This window comes from Myodes glareolus, chromosome X (assembly GCF_982192425.1).
Source record: "Myodes glareolus chromosome X, mMyoGla1.1, whole genome shotgun sequence".
NCBI classification, from domain to species: domain Eukaryota; kingdom Metazoa; phylum Chordata; class Mammalia; order Rodentia; family Cricetidae; genus Myodes; species Myodes glareolus.
In genome coordinates this window covers 116,744,645-116,769,737 of record NC_142053.1, presented here as the reverse complement: position 1 = coordinate 116,769,737, position 25,093 = coordinate 116,744,645, and the positions used below count along the sequence as shown (strand labels likewise).

The 25,093-nt window shown below is 40.7% G+C and overlaps 1 protein-coding gene across 2 annotated transcripts in view; it reads right to left on the bottom strand.

Annotated features, from left to right (window-relative positions):
* The window catches only part of Ppef1 (protein phosphatase with EF-hand domain 1), a 119,168-nt gene extending 95,347 nt beyond the window's left edge, over positions 1-23,821 (bottom strand). For both annotated transcript variants that reach the window (XM_048440607.3, XM_087902855.1), the window contains exons 1-3: positions 23,672-23,821; positions 10,237-10,333; positions 1,502-1,664 (exon numbers count right to left, since the gene is read on the bottom strand). In XM_048440607.3, coding sequence (XP_048296564.2) covers positions 1,502-1,547 — 46 coding nt within the window. In that variant the 5' untranslated portion in view covers positions 1,548-1,664; positions 10,237-10,333; positions 23,672-23,821. The remainder of the gene's footprint in view (positions 1-1,501; positions 1,665-10,236; positions 10,334-23,671) is intronic.
* Between the last annotated feature and the right edge of the window lie 1,272 nt (positions 23,822-25,093).

Below are 25,093 nucleotides of genomic sequence, written 5' to 3'. Positions count from 1 at the left end.
TGGGTTCTGGAACCAAACCCTGGTCCTCTGTTAGAGTAGCGATTACTCTTAACCACTGAGCCCTCTCTCCAGCCTAAGCTTACTGTTTCATAAAACCAAGAAATCAGACAAAATGTAAAGGAGTTGGTAGGAGAAGATGCTATGAAGGTCACTGTGAGCAAACTATATGTGAGCATAATAAAGTAAATGATGTACATAGAAAGGTATCATAATGAAATCCTTTATCTGTTCACTCATTTTGTAAAAACAAATAAGGCAAATAGTCTCCTCTATTTGTGTTAATAAACTACTACCATGGAATGAGTTTTTGGCATACTTTGATTCCAAACAGCGCACCTGTCATGTTCCTTCCTACCTTCAGAAATTAGCTTGCAATCCTCGCACAATTCAGTTGATGAGAACAACAGTTGATTCCCAAAGGAAGATACCCTAGACTAACTGGGATAGAATACTCTGCACCCCAAACTCTCTACCATAAATCTAGGCTAAACTTTAAACCAAGATACAGGATAAAAACCAATGAAAGAATTCATAACTTGTTGGGATCCAGCTGCCCTCACTCCCGGTCAGGGGAACTTCCTTGTGGTCCGTAATTGACAAGGATGTTTGTGTTCTTTCTGGCCGGAGGGGCTCCACAGAAGGAGTAGAGGTCTAAAAGGTGGCTGGGCAAAGTAAAGGTTGCTGTTCTTCCACCTGAAAAGAAGCCTCCGTGTCTCAATCCCGGTACCCCCGGCCAGTCTTGGCGATCCAGGCTGTGCTGGCTGCAGCAATAATTTAGATAACGAAAGAATGGAACTTAAGAGCAAAGTGTTCATAAAATAACAAGCGTCAGATTGTTATTTTATCTTTAACATGTAAGTGAGTTTCAGCTAGATCCCAGTAGCCACGGAAAAGCACCTCCACACAAGGGAAACAAAGGGAACATCTAAGTCTCTATGAGGAGGTAGAAGTGGGTATGTCACCTGTGCAGAAGCAATGGACTTCTTTTGGATACAAATTACCTGGCATTCTCACTAGAATATTTTGAAATTATAAGGCAAATCTCACGAAGTTCTGCATGAATAGATATTCTTAAAAATGTAATCATTGAGCTATAAAGTTTAATTAAATTTAATGCCACCATTAAATGTCACATAGGTGTGGTATACCTATTACATGAGTAACAGAAGATGTAGATATACAAATTCAAGTGTCTTTCCGCTTCCCTGTCACTGAGATATAAATTGATACTTTCTACTGGAACATTTTAACTGAAATTAAATCAAACACATGTCTTAAATAACACTTTATGGTATATCACAAACTAAAAGCTACATCTTTCTACAGGTGTTTTCCCATATTCCCCTAAAATTTCACCTTCAGTCCACATATTGATGTTTTAGTACAGAATTTTACAGGGCATCTTGAGAACCATGGGAATAAACAAGAAACAGAAAGGATTGTGAGTCCAGCTTAATCCTTCTTTTTCATTCATAAAAACCGGCTTGTTCTCAGCACTCACCTTTCTCAGATTTGTTGCCTTTTTTTGAAGAACTGCTACAGCCCATGTCTTCTAGATGATATTATGCTTACAAATTCAACTTCTGGTTCCAAGAGAGAGTGTGAAGTTCCTCCCTTTATGTTTCAAGAAGCCTCTCAACTGATTTCCCTTCAGTACATAGACACTAATGAGAAAGACAAAGAAGGGAGAGAAAGCACCCGTTAACAACGTGGAAGCTAAGGCCTCAGCAGGATTCATTTTATGCTTCTGAATTGCGTTCATCATGGGATGTGAACAGTGATTACATATCATCTGATTCTTGTTTATTTTTCAAACCACAGGAAGAGCTATAAAACAGCTATAGATAGTTTTTGCTGCTACACCAAAATGATAGTTTCCCATGTTCAGGTCACTTCAAGCTTTGTATAAAATCAGGCACTAAAACTGAAAAGAAACATTGAAATGCAAGAGTGTATAATTTTCTAATTAAAATACAGGGGATGGAATATGGAGGAGATAACATAATTCGGTTGTTTTGGCTTTAAAACTGAAAGTAATTAAATCTATCTAGGCTTTTAAGCTCAAATTGGAGGCTGACTATGAGATAGAAACAACACATTTAACTATGCCAAAAATCAAATCAAAGTGAGCTTTTGGCAATATGCCTTAGAATCAGTCAAGAAAAGCCTTCCTGGCAAAACAGAAGGCTCAAGGCCTCCCCTAAAACTTACAAGTCATAATTTGAGTGTGTCCTTAAAGAGGCTTCCAGATTCCAGATGCGGCAGAGGCAGCCCCCCAAAGCGTTGCCATCTCCCCTCATACTTACTACATTCTTCAGATAAGGCCACCCAATCAGTGCTTTTGGAATCGCCTGATGAAGGCTTTCCACAGGGTTCCTCTGTGCAACATAGCATCTCCTTATCTCATTGTGTGCTGCTGGGGTTCATTTCTGTTATTTTGTGATACTTTCAGATGGCCTATTTACATTTATTGACAAGAACACAGAGAACAACTGTGCTTTTTCTTTCACTTCTATACTAAAAACATTAAAAATTTTCAACCCAGCTAAAGAAAGAAAACATGAAAATGACCAAGCTAGAAATAATCTCATGTTCTTGGCATGCCTGGTGCTTTAATTTCAAGTCCAAGCACCAAAATCAAATAAATACAATTTAACTATGGAATTATTTGTAATCAATAATAACCTTAACAACTAGATTTTCTAATCAGAACTGATTTCATCATATATTGTGTGAATTAATCCTTCTCCATATTGGGTCATTTCAAGTTGGATGGGAATTTCTTTTGTGAGTTGTTTTGTTGGTGGTGGTTTTGTTTTTGCATTTGGAGGCTTGTCTTGCTTCATTTTGAGATTGAGTTTTATGTGACCCAGGCTTGCCTCAAATTCCCTATACAACCAAGGATGATCTAGACTCCTAATCCTCCTCCTTCACTTTGCAAGCCCTGGGATAACGGATAATGTACCACTCGGTTTATGCAGTGCTGGAGGCTTCCTGCATGTTAGGCAAGCACTCTACCAATTGAGCTAATGTAATTCAGTTTCTTTGGCTTTAAGTTAAAAGCAATTAAATGTAACGATGCTTTTAACCACAAATTGAAGGCTAACTATGAGATGAAAACATTTAACTAAGCCAAAAAACCAAGTTAAAGTGAAATTTTTGACTATTCCTTAGAAACACTAAGGACAGAGGCTCCTTACAAGACAACAACAACAAAATAGCCAAGGCCCAAGACCTCCCCCAAATTCGTGAATCATAATCTGAAATCCTTAAATTCCCCCTTTGCATATTTGTTTTCTAAATCATGGTGTTATGTAACAGCTTCTACCAAAATTGAAACATCCTATCCTGCAGGGAAGTTCTTTAAGCAGGCAGGTAAACCCCTCAAAATAGCTTTAGGGAGTCCCTGAAACTGACCAGATTCTCACTAGGCTCCTTGTGGCTAGAGTAAGCAAGAAAGACTACCTAGAGATCTCGGACAAACTGCTCATTGTCAGAGCAAAACAGTAATGCAACAGCAAAACAGAGGAGCCAAACAGTAATGACCCTGAGACCAGACCAGTTGCCTGAAAGAAGCAGAAACTAGCCAAGCGGCCTGGAAGAGGTTTAGACCAACTGAGACGCCACGAAAGGACACTCTCCAACCTGTTGAGCTGCCTGCAGGCTGTGCAGTGTGCTCCAGGTTCCCAGCTTTTGTGAGCTGTCACCCTCGCTGGGGTGGGCTTTGTGATGCAGCAGCTTTAAAGCCATTTCTACTCTTGTAACCTCTCACCCATACCTGTAAGTAACCCCAGTTAAATTCAATGGTCTACTAAGTTGGACTTCAGTAGTATCCATACTTTGGTCTGTCATGGGCTTCCTCTCTGGGGTGGGTAGACTTGTGTGTTGCATCTCTCCAGGAAAAATGAACAAAAATGTTAACGGGCTGAAGTTCAAAGGCAGAATGAGCCTTCTGACAGTCCACATCATTCTTCAGGATTACTATAGATCCACTATAGTCATAATCTATAAGCCTAAGAATATTTGTTCCGGAGGTGGGGAAGAGGAAGTAGAGGAGATGAAGGAGGAGGTAGTCCGGGTAAGGAGGGAGGAAAACAGTCAGTTTGCTGAGATTTTAATAAAGGAATCACAGACATTTAAAGGTGTTAAAAAGATCTTCACAATTAGTATGTATACAAAGTATAAGGAAGCTAAGCAACTTGCTTAGTGTCATATAGACCTATAGTCAAATTTTGTTAGCAATTAGAATTATCTAATGAGCTTTTTTAAAACTCCCAATGCTCAGCCTGAACCATTAAATCAAAATCTCTAGGAGTTTAAAAAAGACTGATGTCCAGAAGCAACACATTGAGATTTGTTACTGGATGGTGATTAAACATCAGATGAGGGAGGCTAGGGAGGTGTCTCAGTCGGTACTGTTCTTGCTGTGCAAGTATAAGAACCTGGTTTTCATCTCCAGGACCCAGGTTAAAAACAAAACAAAACAACACAAACCAGGTATGGTAGTGCACACTTGTAAAGCAAGCAATGAGAAGGCAAAGTATGAACAGATTCCTGTGTCTCGGTGATCAGCCTGTCTAGCCTAACCAAAATGTTCTAGGCCTATGAGTGACCCTGTCTCAAACAATGTGGACAACTTCTGAGAAATAATACATAAAATTATCCTTTGGCCTCCACAACACATAGAGTGTACCTACACATAGATTAACATATACACCTACATAAACAATAATATATAATGTGCACATATACATACTCATTACATATACAATATATATGATATATTAGAATACACACACATACATATATATATATATATATATATGTAATAAAGGTGCTGTTAAAGTTTTCCAAATAATTCTAATATGCAACCAAGTTTGACAGTCTTTACTAGAGAGTAAATGTTAGGAAACCCATGATTCTACCTAGCAATCATTTTTCTAGAAATGTTTTCAATCTGTCTATTTGAAAGTGAATGCTTCCAGTCACAGTTACAAGCCTGTAGCTTGGGGCACTTATTCTTTTTTAAGATTTTAAATTAGGGCACCATTTCCACTCTCAGGAATTTCTCAAAGGTCATTTGTGGTTACCTATGAGAAAGCAAGTTCTTACTCCACCCTTTGAAGTTACTGTTCTAGACGTAGCAGCTGTCTCCAATTCACTGCTTTCCAATGGGGAGAGGGGTTAAAATGCAGATCCCCAGGCCTTACCAATAAAATCAGACATTTTTTTTAAACCTGGGGTCTTGGAATCTTCCCTAAAACAGAGCCATGGGTTTGGTGTGCAGCTGAGTGGTAGAACTCTTTCCTACCATGCCCAAGAACCTCAAGTTCAATCCCCAGAACTATAAAAAGAAGCAATAAAGAATATTCTTCTGCGAACTTTGATGGAGGCAACCTACATATCCCAAACCAAAAACACTATCTTCCCATAGTATCCATATTTCTATTGGGTTTCACTCCAACCTCATGCTAGTTCCTTTATCCCTTTTTATGAATTGTAAGAGTAGGACCTTGAGAGGCTGGAGAGATGACTCAGTGGTTAAGATCACTGGTTGCTCCTCTAGAGTATCCAAGCTCTTTTCCCAGCACCCACGTGTTGACTCACAATCATCTTTAACTCCAGTACCAGGATTCAATGGTCTCTTCTAGCCTCCATGGGTACCAGACATGCACATGATACATAGTCATACATATAGGGAAAACACTAATACACGTAAATAACTTGTAAAATATTTTTAAGAGTTGGGCCTTGAGCAGGCAACAAATAGACTGGATAACAGAAAGTGATACAGTTTAATACTGATGTTTTTCCTTGCCAGAAAAAAAAGCAGTGGTTAAGAACACTGGCTGCTCTTCCAGAGGTCCTGAGTTCAATTCCCAGCAACCACATGGTGGCTCACAACCATCTGTAATGAGATCTGGTGCCCTCTTCTGGCCTGCAGGTGTAAATGCAGACACAACACTGCATACATAATAAATAAATAAATCTTTTTAAAAAAAGAGGAGGGATATTAAAAAAAAAAAAGAGCAGCGTGTCTCCAAAGCTATTTGGATCTAAACCCCCTCAAAGTTAATTCATCACGTAACAAAATGACACAAGATTCATTAACACATGCCTATATTCTCAGCACTCAGACTCAAGAGTTTGAAGCGCAGGAAAGAACTGACCCTGTCAGTACCCAGTATCAGATGGAGGATAGGCACACGGGGCCCTATCTCTCACTGCTGAACTAATGGCTACTGAAGGATTCTGAATGACGTCAATCATTGTCTTCAGTGATGTACTCACCCAGTAAGCCCGTCAGGCTTCCTTAGCTACTTCCATACCCAAGGACACACCAACGGCCCTGGTTAAACTCGGTGGGCCACAAAACAAAATAAAAAGACAAGAACAGGGTGAAGGGCCCAACAGGGAGAAAGGAGTGTGACAGGGATGGGAAGGCAGTAAGAGAGAGCGAAGATGAGCGGAATCAGGATGTACTACATACAGGTATGAAACTGCCCCAAAAGGGCTGGCAAGATGGCACAGTGGGGAAAGGCACTTGCCACCAAGCCTCATGACCTGAATTCAATCTCTGGAACTCACACAGTGGAAGCGGACTAATCTCACAACCCTGCCTTCTGACCTCCAATGCATGTTGTAACAGGTCCCACACATTCACACAAAACAAACATATACAATAGAAAAAAATGTAAAGAACTTGTGAAAGAAGAAATTTTATTAATTTGTAAAAACAAGAGCTTGAGGCCATCCTGAGAGATACAGGAAGAGCTTGTTTCAAAAATTAAAAACAGAACAAAAGAGTCACTAGTAACTTAAAAAACTTGCAACTTGAGTCCATTTCTGCACACTGTGGGCCCCATGCTCAAAACTTTCTCCCTGAATGCCCCTTGAGTCGTAGGTACAGTGCATTCACATAGACTGTGTTTGGTAAATGCTGAATATTTCTAAGCCAGAGTTCCTTAAAATTTAATTACTAAAAATCATTATTATTGCATCATTGTATACACAGATATGTGCCATTTTGATGGTATAAAAGCCTTTTATTAAAGTAGAAGTGGGTAGTCCTTATCTAGCCTTTGTTAAAGCATATTTTAAAATCATGAAGGAAAGAAATAATTGTTCTAGAATCATTTGGTTGTTAGAAACAGTAATTGACTATTATAATTGTATGTTATAAATTATTAAATTATTTTAAGCCTATTATTCTCTCTCCATTAAGGGAGGAGGACAAAGAGACAAACAGTTCTGTTTAGCTCTCACCAGAACATGAGCCAATTCAGGACTGGAAACGCTGTCTCGGGCTACCCAACCTAGACTTTGAAGCAGAGGGGGAAACAGTTTGTGAGCCGTGTCCATGCGCCTCCGAGGTCACCTCTGACTGAACAACTGATAAAGATGATTTAGAGACTGCCCACTCCTCAGTGCAGCCTGAGCTGCTTCTATCCCCACCCTGTCCGCTCTAGCAGAGCTCTTAGTGCCCTCACACAGGCTGAAGAAGCGATTCCCTGAGGAACTCTCAGGCCCATGGTGGGCATGGGTTTCTCAGGCGTTTCTAAAGCTCCACTTGGGCTGACACCTTGCACCGTGCAAATTTCTCTAAAACCATACCAAGGATGCTTTAAAAGGGCGAACATGAAATAATGAGTCACCGGACAGTCATGGACAGTCTGCAAAAGTCTACTAGGTTTGTACAGTGTACTTCGGGGAGGCCTGGAGGGTCGGACTGTTTGGTGTCATCCATTCTTTTCACCCTCCACTGTAATTGCATGGCTGAAAATGCGTGGAAAGAACAAAAGCTGACCCTGGAGTCAGCTTCATCTCCGGAGCTTTCTAAGTGCTAGCCCAGCCTCCCCAACACACCCTTATTCCTTCTTGGCATTCGTTTTTATTACAAAGTGTATCTCTGTCCAACTCCCACACCTTGGCTCAGCCACACTGACCATGAGTCCTCTTCTGATAAAGCTTTGGATGTCAGCTCTGCAGCTCCCCCTCCGCACCCCGCACCCCACCTGCCATGTCAGAAGTACAGCTTTTCCTAAAGGGGTTGGTTTTGTGGGAAATTGCTACTCAAGCTCTGGCCCTATGGAAGTAAAATCGGGAACCTGACCCTGTCATCAAAGCCCTTCCTCGCCATCATTAATGGGAATTTGGCAGGCAGGCGTAATTTATTCTCCATGGAATGTGTAGAGATTCACTGGGAAGAAAGAGGGACAGATACCTCATCAGACTCTCATTCTGCATTTTTATTAGCACTTGCTGAAACAGGGGTTCTGCAGCCTGCTGTCTGTGGTCTAGATATACTTAAGGGAGACAGAGTCGGGTAGAGAAATGGCGGGCAGATTGCACTAAGCACGTCCTTTCCACAGCTCTCTTCTACCAAGAATACCATACCGTTTGCCTATGTTCAGGGTCTTAAATGGACAAGGAGAGACATGTGAGACTGATGTGCTGATTCTTCCTTGGATCCATCAGATGAAAGAATAGAAAACAATCAGGAAACTGTCTCAACTCCTGGAAAGGGCCTGAAAGTAGCTGTTTGTGCATCTGAAATTATCGTAGCCGGGCAGCAGTTTGCACTGGTGTTAGGTTACCAAAGGTTCGGCTGTCTCTGTGCTTTATGATTTTAGAGGTACAGGTCCCACCATCTGAGAAGTTCAGGAGAGGTAAGGTTTACAGGTTTCCTTCCTGGAGGACTTCTCACAATAATAGGCATTGTGAATCTCTAAGCACTATTGTCCAAAGAGCCTAGCAAGGGACTCTTGAAGGAAAGCATCTCACAAAAAACTGTGGCTCCTAACCACTTAATGCTGGCCCAGAGAGCCTTGGTTTTAAAGTCTGACAAACTAGAATTTGAATTCGGCTTGTTTTTAATTCCCTTATACCTCAGATTGTGCAGAAGAACACCAGATAAGAGCACGCACCTAACAGGGCTTGTACTTGGTACTTAGTGAAGAGTTTGCGGGAAACAAAGCTGGTTTGAACGAAGAGCAACCCTTCTTAGAGGGTGTAAGGCTAGGAGGGGCTGTGTGTGGCACTGCGTATGCTCAGCTCACTTCTTTCAGAAAGAGTTTTGGGGGCCTCTCAGAGGCTAAACCCCCATGGGTATCTAAAGAATCTGGGATAACCGAAGATTCACAAAGTAATGGGAATCTCCTGGTCCCCAGCAGGGTGCTAAAATCTATGCTAACCGTAATTGACAATAAGCTAAATCACTGCTATTTACTCACGTAGTAGGTGCTTTATATTTAGAGTATTCTAGTGAATTTTCAGAGCACATCTTCAAGGTAGAATCATCATTCTATTTTATGAAGAAAATAAGACTCACAAACTAAATATCATATTCCTTGGCACGGGTTATTAGTGGTAGCACTAAAACCTCTTAGCAGTCATTAAAGACTGATGATAGCTGGGCATGGTAGCCCATACCTATGATGCTGGCACTTGGGAGGTGGGGGCAGGAGGATAAAGAGTTCGAAAACAGCCTCAGTAAGTTTAAAGCCAGCCTGGTATACATAAGCAATGGCAAAGAGGCAGTCAGGGGGTGTGGTGTGGTGGGGAGAGTAGACCTAAACTGGGCATGGTGGTTCACATTATAATCCCCGTATTTCAGAGAAACACCTTGAGTTCCAAGTCAGCCCAGGCCACATTGTAAGGTCCAGGTCAATCTGTGCTCTAAGGTGAGACTGTGTCTGAAAAACAAACAAAAATGAAAAGGCCTGCCCACTAAAGGCTAGCTAGGTCTTCATTTCAGGGTCTGGTCTGTCATTCTATAGAAGAACTAAATCAATAAATAGAATTCTTGATCACTGCAAGGAAATATTGCCAATTCTTACACACAGATAGAAATGTGGCAGTCTTCTAAGATTATATGGGGCCAAAGGAAAGGGAAAATTCCAAATATGAAATTGGATAGATGAATGAGGAAAATACTCCATGAAGGACCTGCCTTGTTGAAGGTCCTTTCCTCATTTATCTCTTGCCTCATTTCTTAGCTTTCATCCAAGGAAACCATAGAGTTTTTCCAAAAATCAAATTCATTTGGGATAGGCTTACAAGTCTTTAGAGTACAAAGTCATCTATCCACTCTTTTTAAATGATGCCACTTGCTTTACAAACAGCAGTGCTGGAAAAAAAACATTCTGAGAAATTACAAAGCCATAAAATATACTGTAAGGAGTAGTATATGGTATTGCTGACCCACAATGCCTAAGTGCGAAAGAAACCTATTACCTGTATCTTCCGCTGGGCCACTGCAGAGGTTTTCTCACTCCAGGTGTTAGGGGAGGAGCAACGATGAAGAGCCTTGCTGCTGAAAGAATTCAGAGGTCTGAAAAGAAAGAGGTACAGTTTCATCACTCTCTAGAGCGTCCCTCATACACGTACACACAAAGCCACACTTCACCTCTTCATAGGGAAAGTTTTTGCTTAAATAAACACACACACACACACACACACACACACACAGAGAGAGAGAGAGAGAGAGAGAGAGAGAGAGAGAGAGAGAGAGAGAGCGCACAATAGCTAGAACGGCCCAACTACTGTGCCTTCCAGTGTGGAAGGCAAGCCCAGATATACACATCCTGGAGAAGCTGATCAAGCCTCTAAGGCGTGGCTGTCTGCCACAACCCTGCTGTTTCTGGCTTGGCTATAGAGGGGTGTGCCCAAGTAATGGGCTGCAATCTCAGCAGTCACATGACTACTTCCAAGGGGACCATATTCCACCCAGGCAGGACCAGACTGCTGTTTGCAAAAGCAAGCCACATCCGTATAAAATAGAAAAGAGGAATTCAGTAAGTGAGGGGAGAAAAAAAATCGTTCTTTGGGTCAAATGAAGGTGAATTTTAGAAAGCATTGATGTAATTTGTGGATAATTAGGAGGAAGAAATAGGAAAATATTCCTTAAGACTAGAAAGACATGGGTTTAAAGGAAATGCATTTGAAAACACTGTCAAAAACTGTTTCATGTGACATATTGCTTCAGCTGTTCAATTAACTCCTTACTATCAAAAAGGAAACAGAAACCTGATCTGTGGTCTGCGGGGTTTTTAGAAGGAAGAGGTAGAAGGCACATTTGAAAACTCAAAGCAATGATATCATTAACAGATGCCAATAGCAGCAGCTCATCTATCTTCTGGAACAATCCTCGGTCCTTGTTCCCAGAGACTCTACTCCTAGAGACTCATGCTGGCTATTGGCTACACCACCAGCAATTTTTCTCTCAGGCTCTCACAAGGTGGTTACATCCGTATATGTTTTCACACTTAACTGGCTTTAGGCTTTGGCAACCGAGATTGACAGGACTCTGGATGGAACCATTTTATAACCCTACCCAAAGTGTTCTTTAGTCCAATGTCTTTCTACAATTGAGAGCCACAGGAGAACTAACAAAATAGTGGCTAGTTTTCTATTTAATCTAATGGAGTCACTTAAAAGAAAACTGGGAAGGCAATTTGAAGTTTCTGTATTTTATTAGCATATTTAATATTACCAGAGAGTCTCATTATGAGGCACTACAACCATACAGGTTTTCATGGCAGAAATGCCAAAGCTAGAATCTGATGAGGCTGCCACACACATTGTAAATGATAGCATAATTACCCAGGCTCCCCCGCAAAATTGTGGACCACGTAGCTACATGGCTAGCTTTCCAGCCAAGTGCCTGTTCAATCCACTGTGATTAAATGATGGCTGTGCCTAGCTGTAGTTGTTCAAATGTCACCTCCTCTGTGTGAAGCCTTTTCTGAATCACCAAAGGGGAATTAGTCATTCTGTCTCCTGTCTCGCAAAGCCATGGGCATGTCCAATCACAGAGTTTCCCAAAGTGTGCTCTAATTTGTCCTTTTACAAAATTAAACCCTAACGAGAAAGGGTTCATGCTAGTCCTCTTGGCATCCATAGCCTTGGATACACAAAAGGTACTCAATAATTATTTGTTTAATCACAGAAAGAAAGAAAAGAAGGAAAAGAACTAAGATAATTATTTTAACAGCCAGCCTCTGCATCATGAATTCGATTGGCTATATCCTTAATATAATTTTTTAAAAAATCATAGGGTCACTTCTAAGGTAGAACAGCAGATTGGAAGCTGCCTCTATTTGATGAGTGAGTGCAGTCAGGGTGACAAAGAATAGATATGAGAAATCACAAATAGGATAGTTAGGGTAATCAAAGAGTATAGAGAAACCGAAAAGGAAAATGGCTCCCAGCATAGCTCCCAAGAGAGGGGAGGGGACAGAACCTCAGATAAAAGCAGTTTGCCTTCACCCCAAGTAGTCCTTTATGCACATATACATATATTTGTGTATACATATGCAAATGGGTTTGTATACACACACATGTAACAAAATAAAGAAAAAGAGACAGTGCATTTGAGAGAAACTGGGGAGAGGGAGTTAGAATGATTAGAAGGAGGAAATGGAAGGGAGAAAATTATGCAATTATATTTTGATTGAAAACGTTTTGGAGAGAAAGTGGGTTGCTAGCCAGGCCTGATGGCACAGGCCTGTATTCCCAGCAGTTTTGTAGACTGCGGTAAGAGAATCACAAGGCCAAAGTCTGCCTGGCTTAGAGAGTGAGCTGAAGGCTAACCTGGGCAACATGCTAAGATCCTCTCTCTCAAGATGGCTGAGGATATAGTTCAAGGGTAGAGGACTTACCTGGCATGCACGGGTAGGTTGTATCTCAATACTGGAAATAAAAAAAAGAAATTTCTAGGTTTCTCACAAGTGCTATTTCCAAAGAAAGCAGGATGAAATATTCAAACCAACACACGCACATCTCACAGCACAGAAACACAATAAGAAAAAGTATGCAGCCTGATCCCTCCGGAAAAAAAAAAAACTATTATTGAATCCAAAGATACTGAAAGGGTTGATATACTAAACAAAACATTCAAAAGTCTATTTTATACAATCAGTCAATGATGTTGAGTGTGGTAACATAACCCACAGAAGCTTTGGCAGCAGAGGCAGACAGATCTCTGCGAGTTGAAGCCACCCTGGACTACATAATGAATTCCAGGACAGCCAAAGTTATATGATGAGACTCTGTTTAAAACAATAGCTCACTTATTTCAAAGAGGAAAATAGATGAATTAAGTAAAAAAGTCAATCCAAAGCATGGATAAGAAAGCCAACGATTGTGGTGGTTTGAATTAAAATGGCCCCCATAGACTCATAAGTTTGAAATATTGGTATCTAGAAGGTGGAACAGTTAGGGAAGAAATAAGAGGTGTGGCTTTGCTGAAGGAGGTGTGACGCTCGGGCGGACTTGGATGTTTAAAAAGACTGGCACCATTCCCAGTGCTCTCTTTCTGTTTCCCGTTTGTGGATCAAGATGTGAGCTTTCAGCTGTTCCTGCTGCCATGCCTTTGCTCTGCCATCATGGGCTCTAACCCTCTGAAACTGTAAGCCCAATTAAATGTTACCTTTTGTAAGTCACCTTGGTTGTGGTGTTTTATCACATCAGTAGAAAGTAACGAAGATACAAGAAAAAGAAAGTAGAAGCAATTAAAAGAGAAAGAAACACAGATGAAAATTTCAGCAAGGAAAGTTGAGATTGGAGGTAGGTAATATTGAAAACTAAAACTCAATTTATCCTGCAAAACCACGATGGGAAGCATCACTAGTAAGCTAGATAAAGTATCAAACAGAATATTAGAGATAGAAGACAATGGCAGGGAAATATTACATGAACACATTGACAAAGAAAAACAAATGTAACTACAATGGTCAAGAACTCTGGGACATGAGGAAGAAGCCAAACCTTAGAATCCATAACGTAGACAAAGGAACTGAGATAAAATCTAAAGGAATAGATACCTAATCAATGAAATAATCATATAAAATTTCCTAAGTCTGTGGATATCAAGCACAAGATATTTTAAAACCCTAAATAGGCATGGCCAGAGAAGTATGTCTGTCTTAGTTAGGATTTCTATTGTTGTGATAAAACAGCATGACTTAAAGCAACTTGAGGTGGAAAGAATGTGTTTCCACTTACAATTTTACATTACAGTTCATCACAAAAGGAAGTCAGAACAGGGATTCAAGCAGGAGAGATTGAATATACATATGCACAAGAATGAAACTGGATCTCTATCTTATAATATGTACAAATAAAGTTAACTCAAAATGGATCAAAGTCTTAAATGAAAAACCTGTGCCCATAAAATTCCTGAGAAGAAAATAAAAAAACTTCTTGGAATAACAGCAAGGTTTCAAGGCTTTAATCTTAACAGAGATTTCATTGCCAAAAGCACAGACAACAAAAACAGACAAATGGGATGGAGAGACGGACATGGTGGTACACACCATGTATTTGGGAGGTGAAGTCAGGAGTTTAGGATCATCCTTGTATACATAGTGAGTCCCCAGGCAAGACTGGACTACATGAGACTCTCTCTCAAAAGACAGACAGACAGGAGTCAGTTCACTCAATTACACTGAAGGAAAGGCCACAGATGATAACTAAAATAACTATTTTATGTGTTTTGTGGAACAAACACAAAAGTAGATGAGAAATGGCATGAAATTATAAACAAAAAATCTTCCTCCCTTGTTGCTCTATAAACTGCAGGTACCTCTAATGGTGCTGGGCACAAAAGCAATATGACATCAATAAATAAATGAGTGATATGGTAGGATGAATCCATAATAGGACAAATACAGGGCACTACAGGGGCACAAACAGTCCATATAGGGACGTGTGAGAAGGTTTTCTAAAAGAAGGGACACATGACCGGAAGACTGAGCAGAACTTAGAAGAGGTGAGGATAAGAGAGACAAGTCCAAAAATGTGACCATGGGAGAGTTGTTCCCATTATATATCTGTCTGGTGGCAACATGGGCAGGGAGAAATGCCCCTTCTGCCCATCAATGCCTGGGCAGGTGGGAGAGCTGGTCTTGTGGTCCTAAGATTAGAACAGCTATCCCTGATTCCCACCAGCTGTGACACTTAGGGGAGCAGGCCCTGCATCTCACCAGGGCAACACAGTAGAGCCAGCCCTGTTAGCGCAGGTGTGGGTGAGCCAGCCCTGAAGTTGTGAGCACAGGAGAGCTGTTCCATCTGGTGGACCAGCTCTATAGATGCCCAGGCCCAGACTATGATCTGCTGGAGCATGTAAAGGGACCTGACCCACAGACCCAAAACTACGGTATTTCTACAACAGAGGACAACAACAGGATATCCAGGAAGAGTCACAGTGGGGGCCCTGAACTGGACATACAGTGGAGACCAGAGGCCTCAAACCCACCAATGACTCTTTGCAATGAACACTTGCAAGTAGAGATGCAACTGCATGACTTGTTGGGTTGCACTGCAGCTTCCATGATGAGATTTTGAATTCCTTCCCTTTTTTATTTTTTTCTCATTTTATTGGCTTTTCCTTTTTTCTCTTGTATTTTGTTTTATTCGGGGGGTGTGCAGAGGCGGAGGGCAGATGCGAAGGGACAGGGAAATGGGATAAAGACACATGATGTGAAAAACACATAGAATAAAAAAGATTCGCTGTTATCATAGACATGCACATTCGACAGTGCTTAGCAAGGACGTGGAATGAGAGAGGACAACTAAAAAATCAGAATGAACCACATTCTTAATAATAATAATAATAGAGAAACTGTCCTACCCATCTCTCCATGAGGAATTGATGCTTCACAGCCTCCCTCTTCTCAGTTCCCAACTTCCCTGCTGACTTTACTTTCATCTTACGGGCATAGTGGGTTACACACACACACACACAAACACACACACACACACCTTTAATCCCAGAATTTGGGCGACAGAGACAGGCAGATCTCTTGAGTTCATGGTCAACCTGGTCTGCATAGTGAGTTCTAGGACAGCCAGAGTTTACATAGTGTGACTACCCCTTTTTAAAAAAAAGCCCACAAAATTTATTGTTCTAAAATGTTAGTCTCAGGCTCTGCTACTGAGGGTCCCCAAACTAGGATATTTGATTAGTCAGAAGGTAGTAACAAACTTCAAAAGGACAGAAGGGAATAGAAAATGTTGGCTGCTAGCTGAGGAAAGGGGAGGCATTGCAGGAAGTGCTCTCCTAGTCCACATACTTCTTGGAACTGGCTACAGTTCTAATTTCTGCCAGAGCAAAGTATTTCTAATAGGTAGCTGCTATTATGAATCATGACATGCCCTGAGGAATATGACAGAACCTAGGCACAGCGGCAGGGTTGACTAGATTGAGAAATAGCAACATTCACATATCTGTTTGACTGGAAGTATTTAAGGAGTCTGTCCCTGATGCCTTCAAGTTTAATAGCACCAAAGGGATGAGAAATTAGTCCAGGCTTTCAACCCCTAGAAACTAGTAACTGTCCTTCTAATGCTGGGGCCACAGCACTATGCAACCACACCCAATCAATACTCCCTGATTCCTAGTAGGTTCCTAAACTGGGGTGCCTGGTTCCCAACAAATGAACAGAGATCTGCTAGTAGAAAACAAAAATACTACAATTTATATATTTATCTGTTGTCTTTATCACTACGTTTTCTATTTCCATGTGCATTTTATCATGTATACAAAATGTGACTTTAGTGGTCTAGCTGTAAATAACCATTCATGTCTATATCACAGGTCCATCGTCAAAAAACATTTACAGCAACAGAGTTAATTTATCAAAAAATGCAAATAACTTTGATATAGAAGGTCTGATCTCTTTTTGAAGAGTCTAAAAGAAGACCAAGTAATTATTTTTAAATAAACAAAAGGGTTTAAGCATATCTCCAAGGGTGAATTATAGGTATTGAAAAAATAATCAGACTGCAAAAGAGAAGAGAGAGGTCAGATTTGACTAGTCACAGAAAGTAATTAAAAGAGGTCTTGCCAGTGACAGATAAGGGCCCTCCTGAGACCCAACCATTCACTTTACATTCCTGGTCTCCTGAGCTACAACCCCCAAGTAGGTAAGGCCTGCACCAACAGCTCAGCCCACATTACTTAGACAACCAAGTGTTCAATGCCAACAGGTAAGTGACCCCCCTCCCAGACCCAAACCACTGGATCCAAACTTTCCCTATCTTCCCAGTTTGTGGTGCTGACTTATAAGAAGTCTTCAACCCCAAACCAATTATTCACACATCTGCAGTTTCCCTAGTTCCTAACACTGAAAGACCATGGTCCCAAAACCACCAGTCCTAGCCCAGCACTCTCTCATTCAACCAACTCCAAATGCACAAATCTCAGTCCTAAACCAGAAACATGAAAATTGAAGAAAACATGTCTCCTCCAAAAATTAATGATGCCATAATATGGACCCAAACAAGAATGACTTCAAAGAACTTCCCATATTATGGACCAAAATGAAAATGACTTCGAAAAACTCCCAGAGAAAGAATTCAAAAGATGATTGTAACTTTCTTCAAACAACTCAAAGAAGACAAAAGCAAAGAGATAAGTGAAATAAAGAAGTCAATACAAGGCATTAAAATAGAATTCAGTAAAGAGAATTACTGAAGAAAAGTCAAACCAGAATGATACCAGAAATGAAAACAATAATCCAAATAAAAACCTTAGTGGAAAATTTTATCAGTAAAATGGACCTTAAGGAAAAGAGAATATCAAGGTTGGAAGACAAGGTAAAGGAATTGTATCAGCCAGTAGAAGTCAATGACAAATTTATAAAAATCTGTGAGCAGAACATGGGAGAGGTTTGGGACACCATGAAAATCTATTACCATCAGATCTTGGAAACAGAAGGAGAAGAATACCACCATGCAAAAAGGCATGGAATATATTTTCAGTAAAATCATAGAAGAAAAACTTCCATGCCTAGAAGAAGAAATGTAAAGCTATGCATGACGGGCCTAGAGAACTCCAAATGGACAGGACCAGAAAGAAATTCCTCGTGTGTCTTTGTTACATTTCTAGTGCTGTGAAGAGACTTACAGAAGAATTCACTGACGCTTATAGTTTCAGAGAATGAATCCATGACCATCATGGTGGGGAGCATGGTAGGAAACAGGCAAGCATGGTGCTGGAGTAGTAGCTCAGAGCTTACATCCTTATTGGCAAGTACAAATCAGAGAGACAGAGAAAAGGAGGAGAGGGAGAGTCTACCAAGGAATGCCCTGGGCTTTTGAAACCTTAAAGCCCACTCCCAGTGACACACTTTCTCCATCAAGGCCACACCTCTTAGTCCTTCCCAAACAGTTCCACCAACTGGGGACAAAGTTTGCAAACCTATGGGCCTAAGGGTATCATTCTCATTCAAACCACCACATCACGATATAGGTAAATTATTAGAAACACAGGATAAAGAATGGGTATTGAAAGCTGCAAGAATGATCAAGTCATTTGTATAAAAACAAAGCCATCAGAATAATGTGGTTATTGAACAGAAATTTTTAAAGACAAAAAGGCCAGGAAAGATCACAACTGTCAACCCAGAATATTATAACCAACAAAATTGTCTATTAAAATTAAAGAAGAAATAAAAATCAAAATAAAAACAGATTAGGGGAAATTATGACCACTAATTCAGCACTAGAGAGGATACTTGAATGAATACTTCAGTGGGAACAGGAGGAGAAACACACCGAATTACCGAATGGTGTCACAGGCAAGAAATAAACAGTACCAGAAAAGTTAATTTTAAAAAAATTCAAAGGAAACACCACACAATCAACAAAAGAATAAGAATTTACATTCATCATTCATGATAATAACTCTGAATAGTAACTATCTCAATGACCCAATAAAAAGACACAGACTAGCAGACTGGATCAGAAAACCATCAGAAGGCACAGCAAGAAACCACCAAGTATAACCAAACTCCTTGGAGAAGAAATAGCAGCTTTAATAGACAAAACACCTGGGCCTCCTCAGATGGTACAGTACAGTGTCCAGCTAGGAAAGCTTGCTGGGTTATAATGGGACAAATAGTGGGGGAAGGGGGCATCTCAGATGGGTTAGTATGGAGACTCTTGTTAGATAGAGAAGATGGGTCAGCTGCGGTCAGAAGCATTCAAGTGTGCCTGTTCCAGTCAGGAGTGCTTACCAATAAGGATTTTGCAAGAAGTGCTTCAGGTGTCTGTTTCTTAGCATTGTCATTTGGGGGGCCTTGTCTTGAAGGCCTAATAAAAACAAGATCTAAGAAGCACACTTTACCATCAATGACAGATACCACCTTAGGGTGGGAAAAGAATGTAAAATCAAACAGGCCCTTAGAAACTTAATCTTGAAAGTGGGTTCTTCCTCAATCAAGCCTTCCTATGACTGCCGCTCAGCCAACTCCTTGATTGCAATAGCTCACACAGATCCTGAAGTAAGAGGGCCGGATAAGCTGTGCCTGAGTCCAAACCCACAGAAACAGTGCACTCCCCAATGTGTATCATTTTCGGTGGCTGTCTTAGTTAAGTTTCTACTGCTGTGATACCATGACCAAAAGCATAATGTGGAAGAAAATGTTTATTTCAGCTTAGCGGTTACAGTCCACCATCAGGGGAAGGGAAGGCAGAAACGCAAGCAAGAACCTGGAGGCAGGAACTGAAGCAGAGGCCATGGAGGAGTATGGCTCTCACTATCTTGCTCCCCATGGCTTGTTCAGCCTGCTTTTTCAAACTCCCCAAGGCCACCAGCCCAGGGATGACACCACACAAAATGGTGTGCTGGGCCCTCCCACATCAACCACCAGTCAATCAAGAAAATGTTCCCACTGACATGCCTATAGGGCAATCTAATAAAGGTATTTTCTCAGTTAAGTCTCCATCTCCCCAGCTGTGTCTAGTTTTGTGTTACGTTAATAAAAGCCAATCTACAGTCACTGAAATGTTAGTCGGTTACATAGAAAACTATAAGGCTTCCTCTGGAAATTAGGTATTAAAAGGTCGATTAAGTCAACAAATCAATTAGAAGTGCCTCTGAGTTTGCTTTGTTTTCTCTTTCAATTCTTTCAGACTGGATTCAAGGCATTAGAACTTCCAATTTAGACCCCAAAGAAGATACACTATTCACCTACTAGTATAGTTAGTTGTTTAAACTATATTAACAATGTCCAGAACTAGCTAGAATGGTGAGTAATGGAAACTTTAGTACCTGGCTGGTAGGAGCACAGTGTGGTATAATCACCCTGAAAAAGAGCTGGGTAGTATCCTGGCTAGTGTGTCTATTGCTATGATGAACACTGTAACCAAAAGCAACTGGAAGAGAAAAGGCTTTATATGGCATCCACGTCTGGATCACAGTAGGAAGCCAAGGTAGGAACTAAAGCAGGACAGGAAATTGGAGGTAGGAACTGAAACATAGACAATAAAGGAACGCAGCTTCCCAAGGCTTGCTCAGCTTGATTTCTTATGTAACCCAGGACCGCCTTCCCAGGAATGGTACCAGTCTCAGGGGGCTCGGTCCTCCTACATCAGTCATTAATCAAGAAAATGCCCCACAAATTTGCAATCTGCAGGCTAAACGGACAGGGATTTTATCAGTTGAGTTGTCTCTTCCGTGATGACCCAAACTTGTGTTAAGTTGACAACAAACCAATTAGCACAGATAGTTACTTATAAAGTTGAACATTTACCTACCATATGACAACAGCTGTACTCCAGACCAGTTCCTCTAGAGAAATCAAATTACTCACGCAAAAACCTACATACAGGCTCAGGTAGTAAATACTAAAAACATTAAAAAGTGTGGACAAGAAGATCAGGAGTTTAAGGCTAACCTCAACTATATAATGAATTAAAAAAACAGGTTGGAGAGATAGCTCAGTGATTTAGAATCCTGGGTGTTCTAACAGAGGCCCTAAGTTCAATTCCCAACACCGACATAATGTCAATGCCCCACAACTGTATGTAACTCCAGTTCTAGGAAAACCTGTCTTCTTCTGATCTCTAAGGACACCAGGAATATGTATGTGATGCGCACACATACATGCAGGCAAAATCCTCCTACACACAAAACAAAATCAATAAATCTTTAAAAAATTCGAAGCAAAACAAGAGCAAGAGACAAAACACAAAAGGTGCAGCCCATCTTTTTCTCATCTAACAGATAACGCCGGATCTGTTCCAGCTATGAAAGAGTGAGACAGTGGTGAATCAATTTATGGTGTCCTCTCCTACATATTCACAGTAGGACGAAGGGCATGGGGCAGGCACACAATTTTTTAAAACGAGGTGTAAGCATAGCAATATGCCCACATACTACTGGAGTCCAGAAACAAAATAGCAATGCCTGGGAGAGCCAGGAAATAATTCATGAAAAATAAAAGGTAGGAAAGGCATCCCAAGGGTCATGAAAGCATCTTAATATGTAAGTAATGCTTCCTGAGATTAAGGAATAAAAAGTGTATAGAACAGAGAGTGGAAGCATTAAGCTGGGGAGGTAGGTTAGAGACAACTGTGAGCATTCTTATAAATCACAGCCAAAAAAAATGTAATTAGCTTACTGGTCAGGAAAGGTAATTTTAAGATTCTTAATGGGACTGGAGTAGATAACAGCCTGGGTAGAAACTGCAGACGCTGCAGAGAATCTTTATCTAAATAAGGCAGCCACCACTTGCCAGCAACTCCATCTCAGGCTACCAGAGATTCTGGACCAGTGTTGCTTAATGCATTTTTTTTCAAGAAGAGCTAAGCATACTTCTATATGTACAATCTTCTATTTTTAAATGTCCACACGAACACATCGCAGCACAACCACGATGCCATAGATTACAGGGTACATCACTATTTTATGTACTAGTAAGAAAGAAAACCATCAGCAATCAAACCATGACACTGTCAATTTCAAGGCATTCCCAAATCAGAGATGCTAAAATGTGAAAAAAAATATGCATCTTAGAATCAACAAAATACAGTAATTTTCATTTTCTCAAAACCATGAATAGACTGTTTGGATTCGTTTTGAAGCTGCCAGATTGCACTCTGTTTAAATCCAGGGGATCCTGAGGGTAATCTGATTAAATTCAAGCTTCAGGACAGTCACTCTGGGGGTCAGCTGGTGATGAACCAGGAGAAAGCTGGCAGCAGGAACACCAATGAGGAGGCTCCTGCAATAATCCAGGAGATAAGTGATAAAGGCTGAATAATTCAAACCCCAGCTGGGGGCATGAAGAGGAAGATAGGGTCAAATGTAAGGGTTTTGTGTAACAACTCCCACAAGTCTACACGTGAGGATGAGAAGTGAGGAAGACAGAAGCAGCATGGAGATTCCAAGGTTCCTAGTTTGGAATCTGCAGGTTCATTATTTGTCTAACAGTACTTCCTAGGTGTCTACCATGTGTCAGGTAATGGAGGTATAATGGTGGGTGAACAAACATGGTCCCTGCCTTCCTATAAATTACAGTTCTAAGAGACAATAACTTGATTTGGGTGCTGGTGAGACTTCACTGTTCCAATGTCCCATAGGCAGTAGAAGCCTAGGTTTCAAGGCCAGGAAATTACCAAGGTCTGATTAAGGAGCTCATGGACTATGGATAACAGCTGAAATACATAGGGAAAATAATATGGCTGTGAAGAGCATGAATAGATAAGAAGGCTATAATAGTGTAAAAGCAGAACATGAGGGAACCAAGATGAGGGGAGGGAGAGAGGGAGGGAGGGAGAAGGAGAAGGAGGAGGAGAAAGGAGCAGACAGGGATGCTAACAAAAAACCAATCTGCAAAGTTAAAGACTGATGCAAGTGGTATCTGTCAACTAAGGGAGACTCTCAGTACTGTGTGAGTGACACCTACCTTTATCTACAATTCAACACAGAAGTCATTACTTGGCAATGTATAATTTTGATTTTCGGAGTCCATGGGTGTTTTGCCTGAACTCCAAGTAGGCTTATCAGAACTGCTTCTTATTTAAAGAGCTATGATATTTTAAGTATTGCTACAATCTGTTCCTTTATCCTGTAAGTGCTTACATTTTGCATGTATCTCAGTTTGACATCTAGAATATGAGTCAATGGCAGAGTGGTAGCAATTCCCTATTTCTTCTCATATTCCTTCTGTGGGAGCTCAAGTCTGCCTATTCCAAGGCAAAAGCAAAGTAGAGCTTATGTGGGAATGCATGTCCCTTTTATGGGAACACAATAGGCATAAGTGACTTAGGCGTAGACGTCAAGGTAGCATTGTGAGACCATCTTGACAACATTCTTGAACCTGTGATATGTGAGGATACTTCTGGTCTTTTAGACTTGTTCAGACATCTCCAATTTAGAAGCGTGAAGAAGCAGACCTAGAGCTGATGAGACGGCTCCATGAGTAAAGGCATATGCTACCACACCTGCTGGCTTGAGTTTGATTCCCAAGCTCTACACGATGAAAGGAGAAAACCAACTCCCACAACTTGTCCTCTGACCTTTTGTGCTATACCACATGCACTCAGACTTGTGCACATGCACTTGCTCATGTATGCATACACACACACACACACATACATAAATGTAATTTAAAACATTAAAAAAGAAGCAGGCCTAGAGAAGTTACACAGCCTCTCTGAAATCAAAGTCTTCTAACTTAGTAGCTGGTTGGTACTTTTTCCATCCCTTCAAGATGACACAATTTTTACCTTGTGCATATATACATTAAAGCATATATCTAAAACATGAAGTTCACAAGAGTTGGGCCAAATTAACCAGAGAGGAAGCAGATTAGGAGCTCAAATGGTCCCTTGACTAGCCAGTGTTCACTCACTGCATCTATCCACTAAGGTCTCTTACCGTTCCCTCTAGGTTTTATGTTCCACACAGGCTCAAGGAAGCGAGACTCCTAGATCTTCATTTTCCTGGTGGCTGAATCTTTCAGCCCGACCTGCAGGCTCAGGACACAATCCATCTTCACGTTTACAGGCCTTACTTAGGTTTCCCTGGCCTTGCCTGGAATCTTTCAGAGAGAAATTCTAGAATGATTCTTAAATAGGTTGCCTTGGCAACTCCACAATGTAGAATAAAGATGTGACAATATCTGCCAATGCCATGTGGGCAATGTAACCCAGATGAGAGAACTATTTGTGGCTTATGATAAGGTTCCTTAAGCTTTCTGTGGTCATCATTACCTCCCTAACAACCAGTTGTGTGTGTGTATACACGTGTTTATGTGAACATAAAGAACAGTTTGTTTCTTAGGAAAATGTCAAAACTATTAGTAAAAACATGCCCTATGGAAAAGCCATAGCTTTGTTTTGAAAATTCTATTTCTTCGATGACTAGGAGTTATGAAAAGGCCTTTGAGAAAGCTTTTAAAACATTTTATTTTAGAGCAAATATTCTTGTCTTGGTGTCATTCATATATTCATCAACAAGTATTCGTTGGGTATCTATTGTTGTAACCTCTGGGGTAGAACAGTTAATAAAATTAACAAGGTCTCTTTCATCTTGAAGTTTAAAGTCTTGTGGGGGAAATACATATTAAATAACTAAAATTTGAAGTTGTAAAAAAAAACCCAAACCAACAAATCAGGGATGCATATTGTGAGAGTAAAATTAAGAGGTAAGGAAAAACTGTGCATGATGGCACACACCTTTAATCCCAGCACTCGGGATGCAGAAGCAGCAGGATCTCTGTGAGTTTGAGGCCAGCCTGGTCTACAGAATGAGTTCCAGGACAACCAAGGTTACATAATGAAACCCTGTCTCAATTTTTTTTAAAAAAAAAATAAAGAAGGAAAATTAAAAGAGGTAAGGGAAGGTTCCTCTGAAGGGTGAAGGTATTAAGAAAGGGATGTACTTAAATATAAAAAAGGCTTTCTCTGTCCTACCTGCTAGTTCCCAAATAATGACACAGAGACTTCTTATCAATTATGAAAGCTTGGCCTATAGCTTAGGCTTGTCCCTAACTAGCTCTTATACCTTAGATTAGTTCATTTATATTAATCTGTGTTCTATCACATGGCATTACCTCTCTTCCATTTTGCACCTCCTGTTTTTTCTCTGTGTCTCCTGGCACCTCCTGTATGCTTAGATTAATTTCCTACTTACTCTCTCTCTGCCCAGAAGTCCCACCTATACCTCCTGCCTAGTTATTGGCTGTTGAGCTCTTTATTAAACCAATCACAGCAGTATGTATTCACACAATGTACAAATATCCCACAAGAATGAAGTCTCTCATTTGAGGTCTTTCAACATAGGATGTTTTCTAAAGCT